General features: G+C 35.6%; 1 protein-coding gene across 1 annotated transcript; it reads left to right on the top strand.

Moving 5' to 3' along the window:
- Positions 1–12509: 12509 nt before the first annotated feature.
- LOC125651412 (alpha-1,3-mannosyl-glycoprotein 4-beta-N-acetylglucosaminyltransferase C-like) lies at positions 12510–18112 on the top strand. Its single transcript, XM_048879986.2, has 4 exons — positions 12510–12620; positions 13187–13284; positions 13519–13597; positions 16945–18112. The coding sequence occupies exons 1-4, from the start codon at positions 12533–12535 to the stop codon at positions 18066–18068; spliced, it is 1389 nt and encodes a 462-aa protein (XP_048735943.2). The 5' UTR covers positions 12510–12532; the 3' UTR covers positions 18069–18112.
- Positions 18113–18734: the final 622 nt, after the last annotated feature.

Genomic DNA, 18734 nt, shown 5'->3' with positions numbered 1-18734 from the left:
AGATTTCTGAATTGAAGATAAGTGATTGTTTGGATTCGTTTGATTCCTCGCATTGGGATTTATATCATGAGTTGTTCTAGCGTTCACTATGGTTTTAAAATTCGATAAAATAATCCCAAAACACCCAATAAATATTATCATAAATCCAAGCATTATCACTGCAACATGTGAGTGTGACTGCATAGTGTTTCAATATTGCATATGAGGTAAAATATTATTAACGAGAAGTCACGTGATACAGTGTGTAGTAGTCGAACATGCAGTTACACCGATGAAAGGTGGCGTGAAAGGGGATAAAGTCACTCGTGCCTAAATTATCATTCTGTCAACCATGTCTAACTATACATGCATATAGGGTAATTACATTCGTTGAATGATAATTACTGAAAGGTAAACGCTGAGTTTGAAAATTATTCTAAAAATATAAAAACAACTGTCAAATCTTGAAATTTTATAGTTAGTAGTAATAGTAGTAAAATTGAATAAGTAGGTGCAATATTGCTTTCAGCGGCTTAAAGTAGACTTATGTGTCACGATGAATTTGGATGTAAATGCATAAATCGGAAAATATTTCCACATGTAAAAGAAATACACAGACGATTTCACTTATCAGCTGTGACCAGGAGTTCTAAGTCTTCATAATCACGTGGGGACGGATATATTCACTCATGCTTTAGTTAACCTGAAATTATTTGTGTGTATAAATGTGTTGATTGATTAAAAGATACTTTTTTCTATGTCGTGAACCTTGAACTCTGAATTCAAATAAGAAAAATATCTGTTTTGATAATATTTTATGCGTGTATATCAAAGTGATTGGAAATAGGTTGGCAAAATTACATATTCTTCTTCATGAATATAACAAAGACTTGTCAGGCGAAGAAATCATTGCAAAGTAAAAATTACATACATGCTGTGTTAGTAAAAAGTATTAGAGAAACTATTTGAATCTACAATATTTATTAAGTAAATGATGTGTATCTATATAATTGTGTTTAAATACATTCCAAGTGGAGAGGTGGACCTATCATTTCGAACTTTGTTATACTTTTTGTTTTACCTATTACAAAGCAATGGTACAGGTAATTATTCTTGTTCTCCTCAGGATGTGAAAGGTTTGTCTGTAATAATTCGTTGGAATGAATGGTAATGAAGTAGGACGTTTACCTTTGTTTGTTTTGTTTTGTTTTTAGCATATTTTATTGATGAAATCAAAAGGATTGGGAACAAGTTCTAACAACTTACAAGTTTCTCTCCTAAAATATTACAATATGCCATGCAAGGTAATAAATAACAGGTAAAATGTACTTTTGTAAGTACCTCTACCTGATCAGTAGAAAAGACCGATTGCACCTCGGAATTTTTCAATAGAGTAGTTACCCATTATCTAAGTTGTGGTATATGTAATTTGAAAATATGTAGCTGCAATCATAGAAAATGTTTCCTGTAGAGGGTTTAAGTATCAGGACATGTATTTCTGAAGACCTAGAATATACAAATATGGTTGCATGACAAACTGCACACAAGGTTGGATTATAAGTAAACAAAATGGTACGTTTACCTTTACTTTGGTAAGCCTCGTTTTACCTTTACTTTGGTATGCCTCGTTTTACCTTTACTTTGGTATGCCTCGTTTTACCTTTAATTTGGCCTCGTTTTCAGATAGTGTTGTGTAATATCTTTGTACTTCATTGACACCGATGACCTAGGTAATATTTCTAGATGTTCGATGTTGGTCACTCCAGTATAAAGATGACGTAACATTTATTTTGCTGTAAAGATAGCCGTGTTTATTGCGATGTTGCTTTATGAATGCTCTGTAAACTTCAATGTTAAAGGGGAAGGGAACCCCAAAAAATTACATGATAAATATGATTAATTATATGATAAAAATTTGTCATTCTATTCTGTTGGTATACGGCCTTGATAAGCATCAGTACTAATTTGAAAACATTTCAAAATTGAAATTTCTGCCATCTTTAGAGACTGTCATGATATGGAACTCTTGTTTTCAAGACCACAAAAATAAATAATTTTGACGTCACACCGTCTGTTCCGGTTTTAATGAGATTCTAAGATCATCGAAAATGTGCATGTGGTAGATTTTACGAATAAATAGGTTGATGTCTTACTGCTGTTAATTGCACTAATGCAAATGGGAGATGTGAAGAAGAAAAAATTGTCCCGAAATTCCTAACCCAACCAAATCTTCTGAAAAGAAAAGACTATAATGTAAACTGTGGATCCATCATTTCGGTAATGCCAAGATGAGGTTTGAGACATTTGTATGAAGAAACGTGTGCCGTCTGGTTGATATGCCACTCGACTGAACGTCTTCTTTTCTCAATTTCTTCTTGCGAAAGAACCGGCTCAAATATATACGGCTCCAAACTTAACTGTTCATGACTTGTCATGTTTACATTGCAGCTAATGAAATAAACCGGAACCGACGGTGTGACGTCATAAATTAAACTTCAATGACCACTCTCTTAGCGGCGGGTAATTTAAAATAAATGATAGATTAATATTGATTTAATCGTTAAGCAAGGATTTTTGTTGTTAAAGATTGTCATTTACGACATCAGTAATACTTTATTCATAAAAGCAACAATGTGGTAAGGGTTGTCTTTCCCTTTATTATAAATACTTTGTGAACATTGTGATATTAAGCACTCGGAATAAAGCAATTGGAATTATGCATTCGTAATTAGACACTCGATTAGGATATAATCGATAATTAACTAAACCCGGGGAACTACTTTAAAATTGATTTTTGAATGATTTTGGATTTAATAACCGATTTGTGACAGTTTACATTTTCGTGTGAGAATTCAGGTCAGCATTAAACCAGCATCGGAAATTGTATGCCTATTGTAAGTTAATAATTTGTTATTTATTGATAAATGTTTCTTTCAATAATTGTAAACAAATAATGTTTTCTTTTAATTGTCTTTGTGATTGAGTTTTGCTGAGCTTATCTAGGGTTTATTCTGACCCCTATCAATGGCGTCTGTCGAAAAGACGGTGGTCTTAGAAGATTTATAATCACACTGCTACAGAACGTATTCATTGGATGTAACTTCTTTTGTCTCCATATCTAGTGAGATCCATGCTCTAGCAGCAAGATCACTGGTCACGTTAGTGTGACGGTACATATTGTCGTCGGCGATGATAGGTACAAATGTACATACCCTCACGGTACATATCATCGTCCGTCGGTACATATTGTCACCGACGACATTATGTGCCGAAACCACTTTCAAATTCATGTCAAATTGAAGTCCATGGGTACATGTATCTATCTGAATCTCCAATAGTCCGTGTACGAACGTAATATTTTCAAAAATGAATTGAGGTGTTTGATCCGCTGGCGCACTACCTACGTGTACAGTAGAGTTTGTGAAATGCTGACTCTGAACGAAATCAGAGTACATCACATAACACATGATACCCCATTTGTTTTATCATTTTAGTAGAGTAAAACTTTCTTGATAAGCCTCATTGTGTAATGTCTAACGTTTTATAAGAATAAGCGTGTATACTCTATATTATATAGCGAACGCACAATGTTAACAATGTAAAACTTATACGGTACCAATTTTGATGCACCAAATGCGCATTTCGACAAATAATGTCTCTTCAGTGATGCTCAACCGAAATGTTTGAAATCCGAAATAACTATGAAGGTTTAGAGCTAAATATAGCCAAAAACAAGCATTTTGAGAGTATTGCATGGCAATGCATAGTCCCTTACCGGTCGCAAAAATTACTGGCCCGACACAATATTCGAAGTTAATTATATAGGCTATGGTAAAGGGGAACATTGGGGAAGGATAGGAGTGGTTGGAAATCAAATACTATTCAGGTACAAAGACTAGACCAGAAAAAAGAAAAAAAATTAATAAGGTTTAGGTCTTTAACAAAGTCAATGAACTGTGAAATGTAGGTGATCATGAATAATTCAGCTATATTGTTGTATTACTATGCTAGAAGTTTTAATGAGTGTAGTAATTTTATCTACATAAAAAAGAAACTTGGATGTAAACTTTAAGCCGGTGTGGATGTGATTCCACTAAAGTTATTATCAAAAATGTGCCAATTAACAAATGAATATCTGCAGACAGAACAAAAAAATAGTCGGAAAAACTGAAAATTCAGACTATTTGTCGAGTCCAAGGGCCGTAACTCGGCAAAAAATCACAAAATTAAAACTTGATCTGTAACTTGTTATGGCAAAACAATGAACTAAATATCAAATGAATATGTGCAAGTACAAAAAAGTATGGAATCTGATAATTCACTCTATTTCTTAAGTCCAAGTTCCATAACTTGGTGAAAAACCAACAAACCGAGACGAAATTCGAACTTGATCAATAACTTGCCATGGCAAAGCCATATACAAAATATCAAATCAATATATATAAGCACAACAGAAAAAATGTCCAGAAAACTGACAATTCAATGTCCATTTTTCTAAGTCCAAGGGCCGTAACTTAGTGAAAAATCAACGAACCATTTGACCTGTAATATGTTATGACAAAGCAATGTATCAAATATCTAATGAATATCTGCAAAAACAGAGAAAAGAAGTGCGAAAAACTGATAATTCATGCGAGATTTCCAAGGGCCAACTTCGTGAAAAATTAACGGACCGAAACAAAATTCGGGCTTGATCTTTAACTTGGTATGGCAAAGCAATGTACCAAGTATGAAATAAATATCTGCAAGTACAGAGAAAAAAGGGAGTAAAACTGATTTGCAGGATTGACGGACAGACAGACAGACGGCTAATGTCCCCTTCGACTTCATCGGTAGGGGACTAATAACAGATGTACATGATGTCCTTAACAACACAAAATTGTATTTGGTCGTTAATGATTCTAATGTGGAACACTTTTGTTTAGTATGTTTCCAATCATTGAGCAGGTCGGTATGATACCTGTATCCAGTATTATTGAATAGTTCATCATATACTAGTAATGGAGGCGTAATTCCCATCGGCTAATTGGGATTGTGCTTATCACTAACACTTTTATTGCGTTTCAAGGACTTCACGTACGAAAACATCTCATCAGAAGCAATACAAATATCAATTTCATTATTGATGTTTACGTTTGAGAAATAATCCAGGGGCACATAATGCTCAGGTATAGAAAAATCATCATCATCAGTCATTTTCTTACAAAACCTTTAAAAATCATTCAGAGTAATATCAGATCTTTGCTTAGAAGTTTTATTTTGTTGGTAATTAGTAATTTTTCAATACTTTTTAGGATTCGTTTACTTAAAGTTTTCAGTTTTTCCCTGATAGTTTTCCCATGTTGTAAAGATGAAGTCTTAATAGTGTTTTCTTAATACAAGTTTGAAAATCCCCATCATATTTCTTAAATTCTTTGAATCCTGTTTAGCAATTTCACTGTCTCGTGTAAACCATAATGTTTTGTATTTTGTCTTAGGATTTGTTTTAAATTTCGTCTTATGACTTTGGTTTTGTTGGCACAACTGTTTTAGAAGCAGTTACAATAAATAATTTAGTATTCCCTGTCCTCGGTTATTTTGTCTATACCTTGTATGTTAACCTTACTTTTTCCACGGGCAATACATTATCAATGAAATCTAGCATTATTGCTATCCTATTCTCAACAGTTTTCTTATGAAGTAGCCTTTCTCATGCAGTGCCTTGTGTCATAGCTAAAATATATTTCACAGATACTTCCAAGATGAGCTTTTGAATTTAATTTACTTGAAATATCAACCTGTAGTAATATCATATAGTAAAATGATTATTGAAATCATGGAACAATTCCTAGAAAAAGAATCTCTAAAGTATTAGCTTTTCTGTCATCGTCAGATCACACGTCGGCACTTTTCACCACCTTTCTCCCACAGGGGAAATTCAATAGAACCATTCTCAGGGTTTCTCCAGAATACAAAACTAGCTACACATAATTTCGGAAATTTTATGCTCGTTATAAAGATCTTATTTACCTATGTATTCTGTCATTGGGTAGAATGCTATATTGACATGTTTCATATCAATTGAGGCCGTTCCTTATTCCCTGATTTTGACTACTGATTACTCCACTTACTCAATGGAGAAATAGGGTCCACGGCGGGTTTGACCGTTCAACAAGGAATACTTACTCCCAGGTATCTGCTCCCATCTCTTTACTCTAAATGTTATATTTTTATCACCTTTTCATCTATCAAAAATACTAGACATATTTCATACTTGGAATATATAGAATAACTTCAGAATTCGTGTTTGTTCCTTTTTCTTACAATTTTCCATATCTAAATTACAATATTTCGTTAAAACCCACATTTGGTGTTTTTATTCTCAACTGATTCAATAAGCTAGAGCATGATTTGCGTAAAGTGAATTTTTAAACTGAAATATTCCACTAAAAAAAATACAATGTTACAGGGGTTTCAACATCAGCATTTTGCAAATTCTATAGTCACCATACTGATCTAATTTACAAATACAACATGTCAATACTGTCTTGCGTGTTTCATACCAATTCGTAGACCGTTCTTTGCATACTGATTTTTGTTACTATAAATTATCTTATCAAAATATAGGGCTCAAGGCAGATGTGATTAGTCAACAAGGGATGCTTACCCCTCTTAGGCTCTTGGTCCCATCTCTGGCATGTTCATGGGTCTGCATTTACCCTACCTTCAATTTGTATTCTTTAAAGGATTTATGAGACTGTTGACCGTTCATTATCGGCATTTTTACTTATTAATAAAAACATTCTTTTTTGTCCTTAGTTACTGATTATTTCACCCGACGATAAGAGGACAAAAATAATGATTTTATGATTGAAACCTCCAACAACGCACAATTTTGCTTAATTTTTCAAAGGAAAAATTTCCGAGGGAGAATGCTCGAACACCACACCCCTTCCTAAAATATCTTACGGCAATTTTCAATGTTCAACAGTAGCTTCACCATATTCTGTAATACGTATACAGCCAATTAAAGGCTCTGCAGGAAGTGGAAATTACCTTTACTGTTTTAATGCAGTACTAATGAGAATATTTTCACGAGGAGTTCACAAAACTGTGCTTAGTACGAAAACGAACACCATCTAAATTAAAAAGAAATCACTCATTGTGAATGTGGTTTGAACATGCAAAATTAATGAGGACGTGCTTGTAATTTTAAAGTTAAGAGATGGTAAAACAATTTCCTATGCAGCTGCACACAGCAATTATTGATCCACGGTCACTAGATTAATGTATTGTGTCGCAGTGCAACTGCTCGCTCTCTCTCTCTCTCTCTCTCTCTCTCTCTCTCTCTCTCTCTCTCTTTCATCGCATCCTATGTATTATTGTAGATCAGTTGTTTTGATCTTAGGTAATCGAAGAAATTTCTCTGAAACAAGACCAAAAACGCACACAAGTATGTGTGGCAGTACAGCATCTTCGATGTTTGTCAATTATGGGTAAACACATTACGTTCTCTGAATCTTTTGCTGAAGATTTACAGATTGATATTAAATATCTTCTATAAAATCTCAACAGATCATAATCACAAGACCGTTAGGCTTATCACCATGAAAAATGAGTCAAATGTTCGGAAAGGCAGCCATTGTATCGACGATTTGTGACATATAAACATATCTATTCTGTCATTCCTGGTTATAAATGACGAAATATTTCATTTTTGATGACTTTCATATTAACCACTATATTGTAATTTAAGGACTGAAATCATTTCTACTCATTTTTACTATATAAATCAAGTCGAGATAGTGTGTTCTTTATAAACCAGGAAGATATGCAAAAAGCCCAATTTAGATGATATATAACATTTATAAAGTCAAACATCAATGTCGAGTTGAAGGTCACAGCAAGAGATTTGTTCTTGTCATGTAGAAGCTTTTGAATAAATTCTGCTTTGTTAGAATGAAAAGTGAAGATTACGAACAACGAGCAATCTCATAACTCCTATCAACAATACAAGAGGGACGTGGTCAAACACGGACCACTGGATGTACCAGAAGTGAGATCAGGTCCTTAGGAGGAGCAAGTATCTGACCCAATGATAGGTTGCATTGGCAAACTGGATCGTTATAACAACCATAGAATTTGCAAAATGCTGACTTTAAAGGAGATTGTTGAAATCCCTGCACCATCAAGTTGTTCGTCAGTAGCCCGCCTCAATTTAAAAATTGACCATACGCAGAACAAACTTTCGCGTATCGTATCAGTCGAATGAAACAAACACCATATGCAGGTGATAATAGAATATTGCTACATAAATATGGGAAGTTGACAATGGAGAAGCTGAAATCATACCGTTTGTCATAAAGTTGAATTGTTAGTTTGCTGTTACTGTCTACGTTCAATAAAATATCTAAGTATGAAGCAGAGGTGGAAGACTCTGTGGTGTCTTTTATTTCGAGTTCAAAGGGATATATCGAATCGACATATGAATGAAAATTATCATTGTTAATAGGAAGGTGAAGATAACGAACTGATCAATCTCATAACTCCTACAAGCAATACAAAATAGAGAGTTGGGCAAACACGGACTTCTGGATATACCACAGGTGGGACCAGGTGCCTAAGAGGAGTAAGCATCCCCTGTCGACCGGTCACACCCGCCGTGAGCCCTATATCCTGATCAGGTAATCGGAGTTATCCGTAGTCAAAACCGGTGTACCACGAACGGCCTAACAAAGGAGCACAATTCGTGACCATGGGAATTCCAACAGACTGTTGGAAGACCTGATCACCAAAGACCACGAAGATATTGTCAATGAGGAACTCTAGCATATTTTTTATTTCAACTTTAGAGTACTTGTGCGTAGAATCAGAGTGGTGTTTAACAAAGTAAGTTTTTGAATGACTGATATCTAGATATAAATATTTCTGTTTTTCCATTTTTGCTGAAGTAGCAACTGTCTATGATGTCAAATAGTCTAGTCTTTAATTTATCGTGAGGAATTGTCGTGTAAAGTGTTGAAAAGTCATACATTTTGATGTTGTTCATTTGAGAAATGTTTTGCGATTTCAAATTTACTGAAAGTTCTTTAGACTTTTAAGAATCCATATTGATTTACACCACTTCTGATATATGTAGTCGCACAGTACGTTTGACGTTTCTCCTTCACAGCTGTTAATATTTTCGTGTGGAGCAAATATAGGGGATAGGTAGAACACTTACTGGATCCAACAATTTATCTTTGTAAAGGATTTTATGAAGTTAAGGAATCGACTATAGGTAGGACTTTTATCTCTTTCAACTGATTCGATACTCCAAAGATTGTTCTGCAAATGATCGGTTTAGAAGTCGAGACAGGCTACTGACTAAGAAATAGATTATGAGTATAGATTATATAACGCTTTTTTCAATATTTGGAAACAAATTAAACATAATTTTCGAGAAAATGTTAAGATGGGAGAAAGAAAAGGATAGAGAGATAAATGTAAATTCAAGCAATAATGATTACAAAAAATGACAAACTCTATGCAATACGTCTGGTAAAGACCTAAAAACCATACAGCTTTTCTTCTCAAATCTTGGTCATTGGAAGAAACAGAAAATTTAATGCACCATCAACAACTACTTGGGTGTAGATTTATCCTATAAAGGCCCATGTTTAACTTTGTTTCAAAATGCCTGAACAAGAACTCAAATCTATCATTATGAGAGTTCCCAGTCAATCACGTGAACTCGACCCTATTCCCACGTCTCTTCTCAAGAAGTTTATTGAACCAGTGCTTCCCTTGATCACCATGACTGTCAACTCCTCTATCGACCAGAAAGTATTTCCTTCTTTATTTAAGGAGGCGCTTGTTCGACCTCTTCTGAAACATGGAGTTGACAAAGAAGTTTTGAAAAACTATCGACCAGTCTCTAATCTATCTTTCATTTCCAAGATTCAGAAGACATTTGCGGCTAGTTGAAGTAACACTCACCTTGATTCATATTCTTAAGGGGATCCACTCCAATCAGCTACGTTTCGACCCTCGTTAAAGTACATAGCGATATCATGTCGGCGCTCGATCAACAATCAGCTGCAGTACTTGTCCTCATGGACTTGTCAGCAGCCCTTGATGTCATCAACCATAAAATACTACTCCAACGCCTTTCTGTATCCTGTGGATTTAATGGTGATGCCCTAGAAAGGATCAAATCCTATATATTTACAAAATGGACATCAGTGTGTTATCATTGGACCTATTAGGTCAAATAGCCGTCAGTTATCCTTAGTGTTCCACAGGGGCTGTCTTTTCGCAAGCCTCATAGGAACAATATGACATCGCCATGGTATGAAGTACCATTAATACGCAGACGATACACAAGTCTGTATGGTCATCAGATCAGAAGAAAACTGGGTAAACTCCGTTTCTCGCATGGAATCCTGCATCGCAGATCTGGGCTTCTGGATGACATCGAACTTTCCTAAGCTAAATCAAGACAAAACTGAACTAATTCTATTTTCAACGAAACAAAACTTAGACTGCGTCCCTACACTGCATCTCAGGGTGAGGGACCATACTATCAAGAGTACACCATGCGTGAAACTTTTAGGTGTGTTTTTCGATCAACATCTCACAATAGAAAAACAAGTGTCACCAGTCGTCAAATCATGTCACCATCAGATCTTTAACATCGTGCGGATAAGACATTACTTAATAAAAAAAGTTTGGAAAACCCTGGTAAACGCCTTTGTAACCTCTAAACTTAATTATGGCAACTGTTAATATTTTGGAGTTGGGAAAACATTGGACCAGCTGCAACGGATGTAGAATACTGCTGCGTGTCTAGTTACGAGGTCGCCGAGACAGCAACACACACTTCCGATTATTGCGGAACTCCATTAACTTCCCATCCATTACCGACCCCAATTCAAGATTTTGACCTTTACATATTGTTCCTTCCACGAATTTACGCCGCCATGCATCGTAAGTCTTTTAAATGAATACAAGCTAAGTCGACCATTACGGTCAGAATTGAAGTCGCGACTTCTGGTGCCAAAAATCAGAAAAAGATACGGACAACGCCAACTCAGCTGGACTGCAGCACATCTCTGGAATGACCGTCCAGAATACATCAACAAGTCAATAGCTCTTGAAATTTTCAAACAACGTCTTAAAACTTATTTTTATGAATTAGGTATTTAGATTTTAGCATGTGTATTAAACTGTGACTGTTTTAATTTTTAAACACCCCCCCCCAAAAAAAAAACCCAAAATTAAAAAAAAACCAAACTCGTTTCGCTATCGATCTTTAAAATAGTGTCTTATTAGCTCGCCGGGACGACTGTCCGGAGAGCTATTGTCATAACCGCGGTGTCGGCGTCACACTTTAAGGAAAAACCTTTAACCTGGGCTGTATCTTTTGAATCAAGGGGGATAGTGTTTTGATATTTCACATATGGTGACCCCATGAATGTTTTTGTACTAACACCTATTGACCTTTACTGTGGACTTCAACCAACTTTTCTAAAACTTTAACCTGGGCTATATCCTTTGAGAAGGGGGGGGGGAGTTTAGGATTTTGATATTTCACATATAGATGGCCCATGATTAGACCTATGTTTTGGTACAGACATTTGGCCGAATGACCTTTGTCTTGAACTTTGATCTACTTTTCGTTTTTAACCTAGGCTATATCTTTTGAACCTAGAGGGATAGGGCTTTGATGTTTCAAATATATCATTAGAAGACACTTCTTGTGTTACCAGAACTATTGACCATGAACTTTGACCTTCTTTTCAGAAACATTAATATTGGCTATATCATTTGAACTAAGGGGATAGGAATTTGATATTCTTATTAAGATGCCTCATGATCAGGCCATTGATATAGTATCAAAACTTTTGACCTTGTAATGTTGGGCTTTGGCCTATTTTCCCCCCAGAAAGTTAAATCTTTTGAACTAAATGGATAGGTTAAGTAGAGTCATACTTCCCGGCGAGCTATGTTGTCTTCTGACAACTCTTGTTTTGATAATTTTACAGATATAAGTTCGTATGTCGTACTGTCATTTATTTTATTCAATTGTGTTTTATTGTTGCATTACCCTTCTTATCCTTGTAAAGTACCTTGGAGTAATAAAGCGCTATGTAAATTTATTGTTAACCGGAGAATATTATTCCGAACCCCATTTTCTTAAAGGTTAGTTGGGCAGTATTCTTCAAATTCCGTGTTTGAATACTTTACAAGGGACAATAATAATGGACGTTTGAAATACAGTTAAAATTCAGCGAGATGTACCATGTTCGACCGGGCGTGACGAGAAAGGTTTATTACATATCTAATTAACCTCGTTGTGTCATTGTGGTTACTAACGCTTTGTGTATTGAACATTCATTTATTTGCATTAAATTTCTTTTCTTCTATAAATTTCGTTCGATAATGGTTAAAGAATTAACTTTATTTACACTGCCATGTGTGTTTGATAATATGGCGGTCGATTCAATGTCGATTTGACGGAACTGTTTAGTGGTTTAAAACTCGCTAGTACACATGTATTTTTAAAACAACTGCTTCATTCTATATACACGCCATGGACCCACGGAGACCGATGTTTTGCTTTCTCTTTGTGGGTTGTGTTGTAATTTTACAGCTTAGTGTCTTATTCATCTTCTTTAACAGTGAGTATATGCATCAATCCTACTCTTAAGAGGAGATTTCAAACAATACGTTTAAATCAATTTCAATCAAAACGAAAAATACTTGTTACAAGGAGAAAGTTTTCCCCGATGTTACAGGGACTTCAACAGTCTTTTTGAAAGTCAGCTTTTTGCAAATTTTATGGTCGTTATAACGATCTAGTTTGCAAATACAACTTGGAATTGCATCATAACAGATAGATGCACGTGTCTCATACAAATTGTTAGGCCGTTCTTTACCCACTGATTTTGACTACGGATAACTCAGTTTAATTAATCAAGATATAGACTCACAGTGTGCGTGACCGGTTAACAGGGAAATGTTTACTCATTCTAGGCATATGATCCCTTCTCAGATGTGTCCAAGAGTCCATGTTTGTCCTACTCGTAATTTTATATTCTTTATAGGAAGTATGAAATTGATCACTTCGTTATCTTCAGTTTTTCATGGAGAAATGTTACCTGGTTGTATCCGTTTTGAATGTTACAAAGGTGTGTCTCCATGTGTATATTAAAACTTATTAATTCTTCACTTCCTCCTCCTCTAGTACATATGTCAACAACACCTGTAAACAAACAATCGTCGGCAACATTATCGTCCTCCATGGAAGAAACAAATGCAACACATCATTCCATTCACAAATGGGTAAGTTAGAAAACGGAAATGGTAATAACTTCGGTCAAAACGAATCAATTTCCTTGTTTATTCGTTAATGGAGAACATCCATAGATATAAAGCCACACGAAATACTTCTATATGCAAAACTTGCATCAGATCAATGACTCGCTTTCCAGTAACATGAATAAAATGTGTGATGCATTTTCGTTTCAAAAATTGGAAAATCAAAGTGAATGTGGTAAATGTTTTTGTATATTTCAGAATAAACAGCGTTTCTTGGAAATAGCCAAATCGCGATCAAGGATTCAGTCAGCCACGGGTTGTCAGAGTCTAAATCCAAGTTAGGAAGCAATCACAGTGTTCTTCTAGTAACACTCCGTCACATTGTTCTTCTAGTAACACTCCGTCACATTGTTCTTCTAGTAACACTCCGTCACATTGTTCTTTTAATAACACTCCGTCACATTGTACTTCTAGTAACACTCCATCACATTTGTCTTCTAGTAACACTCCGTCACATTGTACTTCTAGTAACACTCCGTCACATTGTTCTATTAGTAACACTCCGTCACATTGTTCTTCTAGTAACACTCCGTCACATCGTTCTTTTAGTAACACTCCGTCACATCGTTCTTTTAGTAACACTCCGTCACATTGTACTTCTAGTAACACTCCGTCACATTGTTCTATTATTAACACTCCGTCACATTGTTCTATTAGTAACACTCTGTCACATTGTTCTATTATTAACACTCCGTCACATTGTTCTATTAGTAACACTCTGTCACATTGTTCTATTATTAACACTCTGTCACATTGTTCTATTATTAACACTCCGTCACATTGTTCTATTATTAACACTCCGTCACATTGTTCTTTTATTAACACTCCGTCACATTGTTCTATTAGTAACACTCCGTCACACTGTACTTCTAGTAACACTCCGTCACATTGTTCTTTTAATAACACTCCGTCACACTGTACTTCTAGTAACACTCCGTCACATTGTTCTATTATTAACACTCCGTCACATTGTTCTATTATTAACACTCCGTCACATTGTTCTATTATTAACACTCCGTCACATTGTTCTTTTAGTAACACTCCGTCACATTGTTCTTTTATTAACACTCCGTCACATTGTTCTATTAGTAACACTCCGTCACGCTGTTCTTTTAGTAACACTCCGTCACATTGTTCTCTTAGTAACACTCCGTCACATTGTTCTTCTAGTAACACTCCGTCACATTGTTCTATTATTAACACTCCGTCACATTGTTCTTCTAGTAACACTCCGTCACATAGTTCTATTATTAACACTCCGTCACATTGTACTTCTAGTAACACTCCGTCACATTGTTCTATTAGTAACACTCCGTCACATTGTTCTATTAGTAACACTCCGTCACATTGTTCTATTAGTAACACTCCGTCACATTGTTCTATTAGTAACACTCCGTCACATTGTTCTATTAGTAACACTCCGTCACATTGTTCTATTATTAACACTCCGTCACATTGTTCTATTAGTAACACTCCGTCACATTGTTCTATTATTAACACTCCGTCACATTGTTCTATTAGTAACACTCCGTCACATTGTTCTATTATTAACACTCCGTCACATTGTTCTATTATTAACACTCCGTCACATTGTTCTATTAGTAACACTCCGTCACATTGTTCTATTAGTAACACTCCGTCACATTGTTCTTTTAATAACACTCCGTCACATTGTTCTTCTAGTAACACTCCGTCACATTGTTCTATTAGTAACACTCCGTCACATTGTTCTATTAGTAACACTCCGTCACATTGTTCTTTTAATAACACTCTGTCACATTGTTCTATTATTAACACTCCGTCACATTGTTCTATTAGTAACACTCCGTCACATTGTTCTTCTAGTAACACTCCGTCACATTGTTCTTCTAGTAACACTCCGTCACATTGTTCTATTAATAACACTCCGTCACATTGTTCTATTATTAACACTCCGTCACAGTGTTCTTCTAGTAACACTCCGTCACATTGTTCTATTAGTAACACTCCGTCACATTGTTCTTCTAGTAACACTCCGTCACATTGTTCTATTATTAACACTCCGTCACATTGTTCTATTATTAACACTCCGTCACATTGTTCTATTATTAACACTCCGTCACAGTGTTCTTCTAGTAACACTCCGTCACATTGTTCTATTATTAACACTCCGTCACATTGTTCTATTATTAACACTCCGTCACATTGTTCTATTATTAACACTCCGTCACAGTGTTCTTCTAGTAACACTCCGTCACATTGTTCTATTAGTAACACTCCGTCACATTGTTCTTCTAGTAACACTCCGTCACATTGTTCTATTAGTAACACTCCGTCACATTGTTCTATTAGTAACACTCCGTCACATTGTTCTATTATTAACACTCCGTCACATTGTTCTATTATTAACACTCCGTCACATTGTTCTATTATTAACACTCCGTCACAGTGTTCTTCTAGTAACACTCCGTCACATTGTTCTATTAGTAACACTCCGTCACATTGTTCTTCTAGTAACACTCCGTCACATTGTTCTATTAGTAACACTCCGTCACATTGTTCTATTAGTAACACTCCGTCACATTGTTCTATTATTAACACTCCGTCACATTGTTCTATTATTAACACTCCGTCACATTGTTCTATTATTAACACTCCGTCACATTGTTCTATTATTAACACTCCGTCACATTGTTCTATTATTAACACTCCGTCACAGTGTTCTTCTAGTAACACTCCGTCACATTGTTCTATTATTAACACTCCGTCACATTGTTCTATTATTAACACTCCGTCACATTGTTCTATTAGTAACACTCCGTCACACTGTACTTCTAGTAACACTCCGTCACATTGTTCTATTAGTAACACTCCGTCACATTGTTCTATTATTACACTGTACTTCTAGTAACACTCCGTCACAGTGTTCTTCTAGTAACACTCCGTCACATTGTTCTATTAGTAACACTCCGTCACATTGTTCTTTTAGTAACACTCCGTCACATTGTTCTATTAGTAACACTCCGTCACATTGTTCTATTAGTAACACTCCGTCACATTGTTCTATTAGTAACACTCCGTCACATTGTTCTATTATTAACACTCCGTCACATTGTTCTATTATTAACACTCCGTCACATTGTTCTATTATTAACACTCCGTCACATTGTTCTATTATTAACACTCCGTCACAGTGTTCTTCTAGTAACACTCCGTCACATTGTTCTATTATTAACACTCCGTCACATTGTTCTATTATTAACACTCCGTCACGTGGTCAGCGTAAACATTCTATAGCTACTATAGTGCACTACAACTGTCAATAGTATTTTATGTTTTGGTAGCATATTCAATAAAAGTATTACTGTTCGCATTGTACTTAGCATAATATCAAAGTTGTCTGATAAAATTATAACAATTGAGGTACTATAATTAATCGGAGTTATCAAAGCCATAAACTGCTCAATTGTTTAATATATCCAACTAAATCGACGTTTAATGATTTTCAGTTTTTTCTTTGAAAACGATTTTATTTTGTATGGACCAAGTTCTCAGTGGTGATTTCTTCAGACGTTTGTGAATTAACTTATACATGTATAAACATTATTAATCAAAAAATATATTATTTTATGTTTCTATTGATAGGGTTCCTTACAATTGGGATACCGACGGTGTGTAGAGGGAAGCATCAGTATATCTTATCTACATTGGACTCTGTGGTAAGTGGTATGTCACGTGGTCAGCGATACGAGGTCTTCATTATAATTTATCTAGCAGATAGGGACAGACTGTGTAGACAGAATACCGAGAAAGAAATTAGGGATACATTCTCCAGTTACGTACGAACATGCTTAATCCGATTCGTAAACCCGCCAGATGAGCCAAAATTTTATCCACAAATTAACAGTCTGTATCAAATTGAAAGTGAAAAGAAACAGATTTGGAGAACGAAACAAAATTTAGATTTTGGTTTTCTTCTTCTACAATGTAAGAATCTGTCAACATATTACCTGCAGTTAGAGGACGATGTGATAGCAGCAGATTCATTTTACCGAGTGATTAAAGATACCGTGATCCAAAGGGTCACTCATTGGGTGTGTATGGAATTCATTGAACTGGGATTTATTGGCAAACTCTTTCGATCACGTGATTTGGAGAGCCTGGCGGGAATGATAGTGGACTGGGCTGAACATACCCCAGCTGATGACACCTACATCGAATTTTACAAAAGAAGAAAACAAAAAGCAAGAATTCTAATCACACCCACATTATTTCAACATGTGGGGGTACACTCTTCTCTCCAAGGACGACTTCAAACACTCAAAGACCCTTATTTCGAGGGAGACTTTCAAAATAAAGAATTCGTACACAGGAATCCTCCCGCCAAAATAAACACCTCCATGGCGATAGACTTTCAACATCTTCCGAGACACTGCTATGAAGGATCGAGAGGGTACTTTTTGACATCAGCACCGGTCTTCAAGGAAGACGTTTTCTACCTTTTGTTTCTGTCATTACAGAATTTGTCAAAAATATATGTACAGACCGGCCTTGGTGTCGGAAAAGGGAATATACTACGAGAGGGCGTATTAGAAATAGGTGGGCACTTTGAGTGTGCAAACAAAGTATTCAAAGATGTAGTAAAGTTCCATAAAGGTTTAGTGAATGTGATAGTGAACAAAAAGGACGTGCTCTGCATTCAAATTAGAGTCACAGCAAACCAGGACACTTTACTTATGATAAAGGAAATCTCAATATTTTCTGTATAATATTTAATGATATTTGAAAGAAATATTTCTATGGTATGAGCCACGTCTTAAGTTGTCTTCTTAATTTTATAAAATTATTCTGGGTTTAATTGATAATACAGAGTTTTAATTATTTACAACTAGTCTCAGCTTTTGTACATAGAATATGCAAAATATTTTAAACTTTTAGAAGCGTCCCAGTCTCTGTATATAGAGGAAGTACGTTTATATCCAGCAACTTCCGATGAAATATACAGGCTGTTACAGGGTGTATAAATGCCTCAATAGCCGTTACAGCATCTGTACGTATAACATACATTGTGACGTCGGTGACCTAGTGGTTAGGCTGTTAGACTCTTGACCGCAAAGTTCGTGGGTTCGAGTACTGGCCGCGGCAGGGCCGACCTTGTGTCCTTGGGAAAGGCACTTTACACGAATTTTCTCACTCCACCCATTTGTAAAAGGGGTACCTGACTATAGACAGTGAAATATATTGTTAGTGCTCTAGCGCCTGTAACGGTAGCTTGCACTGTATGCTTCCCAGGAAGCTGAGAAAGTTCTAGATTGATATAAGGTCTGTCGGGTAATAATGTATCGTAAAGCGCTTTGAGCAGCATGCACTGGAAAAGCGCTATAAAAACACCAATCACCATCATCATTATTATTATCATATAGGGGTTTTGGTAC

Source organism: Ostrea edulis, chromosome 5 (genome assembly GCF_947568905.1).
Source record: "Ostrea edulis chromosome 5, xbOstEdul1.1, whole genome shotgun sequence".
NCBI lineage: Eukaryota > Metazoa > Mollusca > Bivalvia > Ostreida > Ostreidae > Ostrea > Ostrea edulis.
Note: the sequence above shows the minus strand (reverse complement) of the source record. Positions and strands in the feature narration are given on the sequence as shown.

Excerpts from the sequence above, each read along its gene's own strand:
- LOC125651412 (XM_048879986.2), top strand. The coding sequence starts at position 12,533 with ATGGACCCACGGAGACCGATGTTTTGCTTTCTCTTTGTGGGTTGTGTT. Across the intron at positions 12,621-13,186 it reads CTTATTCATCTTCTTTAACA|TACATATGTCAACAACACCT; the intron begins GTGAGTATATGC and ends CTCCTCCTCTAG. Across the intron at positions 13,598-16,944 it reads TTGTCAGAGTCTAAATCCAA|GGTTCCTTACAATTGGGATA; the intron begins GTTAGGAAGCAA and ends TTCTATTGATAG.